At 38.8% G+C, this 3,559-nt stretch overlaps 1 protein-coding gene across 4 annotated transcripts in view; it reads right to left on the bottom strand.

The window, feature by feature from the left end:
- Positions 1 to 678: 678 nt before the first annotated feature.
- Positions 679 to 3,559, bottom strand: part of LOC111961618 (paired box protein Pax-8) — a 13,327-nt gene continuing 10,446 nt past the window's right edge. For all 4 annotated transcript variants that reach the window (XM_023984024.2, XM_023984023.2, XM_023984025.2 and 1 more), the window contains 2 exons: positions 2,748 to 2,834; positions 679 to 1,804 (listed from right to left, as the gene is read on the bottom strand). In XM_023984024.2, coding sequence (XP_023839792.1) covers positions 1,734 to 1,804; positions 2,748 to 2,834 — 158 coding nt within the window. In that variant the 3' untranslated portion in view covers positions 679 to 1,733. The remainder of the gene's footprint in view (positions 1,805 to 2,747; positions 2,835 to 3,559) is intronic.

The raw sequence follows: 3,559 nt of genomic DNA, 5'->3' as shown, positions 1-3,559 counted from the left end.
TACGGCGGTATAATAATGAGGCCGCAAAGAGGGGAGAAATAATTGCAAATAAAACTACATGATGCAGAAAATAAAATAATAAATTAAACAGATGTGCGTGTGTTCAGGATCATTGCTTTCGTCCTCTTACGTTTCCAGTAAATTGCTGAGTTGCAGAAAATAGGTAACATTTAAGAGTTTTGCAGTAGAACCATATAGGTCCTAATACTACTACTACTACTACTACAACTAATAATAATAATAATAATGATGATGATGACAATGATAAGTTATTCTGTTATAACTATTTAATTCACAATGTACAGTATTTATTGTGCACAATGGGAACCCTACGTCCTACATCCATGGCAACAAAGTAGGCCTACTGTCTTTGTGGAGAATTTAATAGCACAAATAGGACACAGTAAAGTAGTGTGACTGTGAAGTAGTAAGATATGGTCGGATAATGTGTTGATCATTTTAAAATAGCAGAACAACTATTTTGACTGTAGGCTAAATGGCCTTCACCTATTTTACACCTAAAGATTTTCACTGATACTAAACCCCACAGAATTGGACCCAAGTTCTAAATTCTGCTTGTGTGACACAAGCCTACATAATATTCCAGTTTTGTGATTATTACACAATAGGAGTTTTGACTTGATTTAGTAAGATGTTCAAAAAATATGCAAGGCAGAATCACTTTGTCATGCTTTATTTTATTAAAATAATTCTTTAGAAATTCCGTATTTACATCTTCAATAATATTAATAACAGTATAAGAAAAAAAGTGTTTAGTCACAGTTCTTACGAAACATCAGCATTACAACAAACTCGAAATATCATTGAAGAAAACCCCCAAATCTTTCATGAGTCATTAATCCCCACAATATCCACCCCCAAATCATCCTCATGATAAAGTTGAATTTTTTTCTTAAGAGCAGTTTGCAATTTACTATATATACATATTGCCAAACAAGAGTAGCGTAACCCAGACAGTTCAATTCATGTAGCACATTTTCTTTGACAAAGACATGAGGACATTTTGCTATGTTAATGATACCATGTGTGACTGTATTGCTCAGTTAGACTATTGGCACTGCATTACATTTAAGATCTGGAAGGTTTTGCTGGGTGGTGAGCTCAAATAGGCTGAATTTTGAATTCAAGACAGAGAATCCTGAAAAACATACACTAGAATGTGAAAGGGACATGTGTATTGTATAAAACTGTTGTAAACTTGATGCAAATTCAGGCTTAACTTCACATAAAAGCAGTTACCGCACTGACACCACAATTCATCCTATGATGTCACCATGAAGTCAAAAATGCATGTCAGAGTTGTAAAATGTGCTAAAAATAAAGTCTTTGGTGAAACAGCTTTGGAGCGATGTATACATGATGCAGGATTCAGGGCGTTGCCACTGGAAAAGTCATAGAAATCAGTTGCCCAAATGTATTACAGTGTTTAGAATGTCATGTGTAAACGTGTAAAGTCATCCTGGATGAGGCTGTCATTAAAAACAAATAAATAATTCATTAGTTAGCCATGAGAAGGTATTGTCCATGAGTTCATGCTCAAGCACTGCTGGTCCAGTGTTGCCATTAAAAGTCTCCAAAGTCCCTTCAATATTTTTACTTCCCTGTCCATTATTGGGAGACAGTCCAATTCTCATCATAGCTTCCTATCCCTTGCTGCATTTGCCTATTGGTCCCCATTACCAGTCCTCTTCATGAGGGTTGGTCCATGGGAGCTAGAGATGGTCGTAGGCTGCAGTGGATGGTGGAGCTGTGCGGGAGGCCGAGCTATAGTAATAGGGTGAACCTGCAGGGGGCGACAGAGATAAAGGAGTTTACTATTGTGGTTTGTTTTTTAGCTTGGCTTTGATGGTGTTAGGAGGGACAATGCAATGTAAAGCAGGCTTTCTTTATCCTATCCACCACATGACAATAGCAGATGGTTCAGATGGAAATCTGCCCTGCTTGGATAGTATGTCCCATGAATAAAGCTGCCTGTTTTGCCATCTCTCTTTTAAGGATGGGTCTGCTACTTGATGGAAGAAATATCACAGAATGTTTTGCGTTATGCATAGAATTAAGCTTTTACAACACACAAGCATTAATACTGTTTATTTTCCCTTGTGTCGTTAATAACTGGTGAAATCAGCTAGGTCAAGGTGATACGAGTTCTCAGGCTAGTCAGCTCCAAGAGAGTTACTATACACGAATGGGCGGCAGTGGTTTGAAGCCGACCTCCTGGTAATTGGGTGACTAGTTTCCATGGGGACTAGGGGAAATCATGATACATGTGACGTGACTGAAACCCAAAATTTGGCTGTACATGATTTCCTGGTTGGAGTGAGGATATGTATTTGCTAATTTCCCATTGATACTCAGGGTTCATTCATTGTATCTTAGGTTCAAAGCAATAGAATAATGTTTAAAGTATAAACTTGACATGACATGAAAGGTTTGTATTCAACATTTCAAAGGGAAGCTTTAAACAAACATTTTAATTGGAAGCTGGAACTTTTATCTACAACAATTCAGTCTGATCCGTTAGGTATATTCTGAACACTTTCACTTTGTATTTGTTCATGAAGATCACGTTCGATCCAATCATAACATCAGCTTTATAAACAGTAATGTCCTGTGTGGAATCATACATCGTTCCAGTACACAAACAACACTGACTACAGTACATGCTTCTAATACTTATGAAAGGTGTGAACATAGGACACCACTGTGCCGGACTGACTGTGACTCACCCAAAATGCTGGAGTTGGTGAATCTCCAAGCTTCACTGTAGGAGGTGTAGGGGGAGTGAGTGTAGGTCTGACCAGAGTAGTCTGCACCTGTAGGACAGGGAACAAAAAAACAACACATGCATCAGATGTACATTGAGACATATATACAGTAACCAACATCATTCAGTAAGAAATTCACACAGGTACTTGTAGCCTATAGACAAAATTAAATTACAGTCTAGACAATATTATGCATTATATTTCTTAAAAAGACACAACTTCCTCAAAGTTTTATTTTGCCTTCATTTGAGGGTGTTTGTCCTCTTGCCAGCATCTGCTGAGACTTAGCTCATAATTCACCAACGGTTAGGGTAGCTTGTAAACCATTAATCTATGAGCCAGGTGAATGGCTGGGGGTAAAATCCCTAAACTCATTGGTGCGTGTGGCTAGTCTCTGCTTCCTCTCTTTAGCGTTTACCCCTCCCCTCTCCGTCCGTCCAGAATGCCCTCCTCTCTATCCCTCACTTCCTGCTTCAGCCTTTCAGCCTTTCTCTGTCTCCTCTATTTTTTCTTCTTCTGTTTTTTTACATTCCAATATCTAATTGGTAATTATGTTGGCTGGATTGAATCCCTCCGCTCCCCCCCAGACCCCCCCTTTCTATGAGTAATTGTGTATGAACGCTTCCTCACAGCGAGCCCACCAGAAAAATAATAAATCAGACCCTCTCATTTCGCGCTTCGAAGGGCAGACTTCAAATAAAAAAGGCACACACACACACACACACACACACACACACACACACACACACACACACACACACACACACACACAC

The sequence above is a fragment of the Salvelinus sp. IW2-2015 genome, linkage group LG4q.1:29 (assembly GCF_002910315.2).
Source record: "Salvelinus sp. IW2-2015 linkage group LG4q.1:29, ASM291031v2, whole genome shotgun sequence".
NCBI classification, from domain to species: domain Eukaryota; kingdom Metazoa; phylum Chordata; class Actinopteri; order Salmoniformes; family Salmonidae; genus Salvelinus; species Salvelinus sp. IW2-2015.
This window is presented reverse-complemented; position numbering and strand designations above follow the sequence as displayed.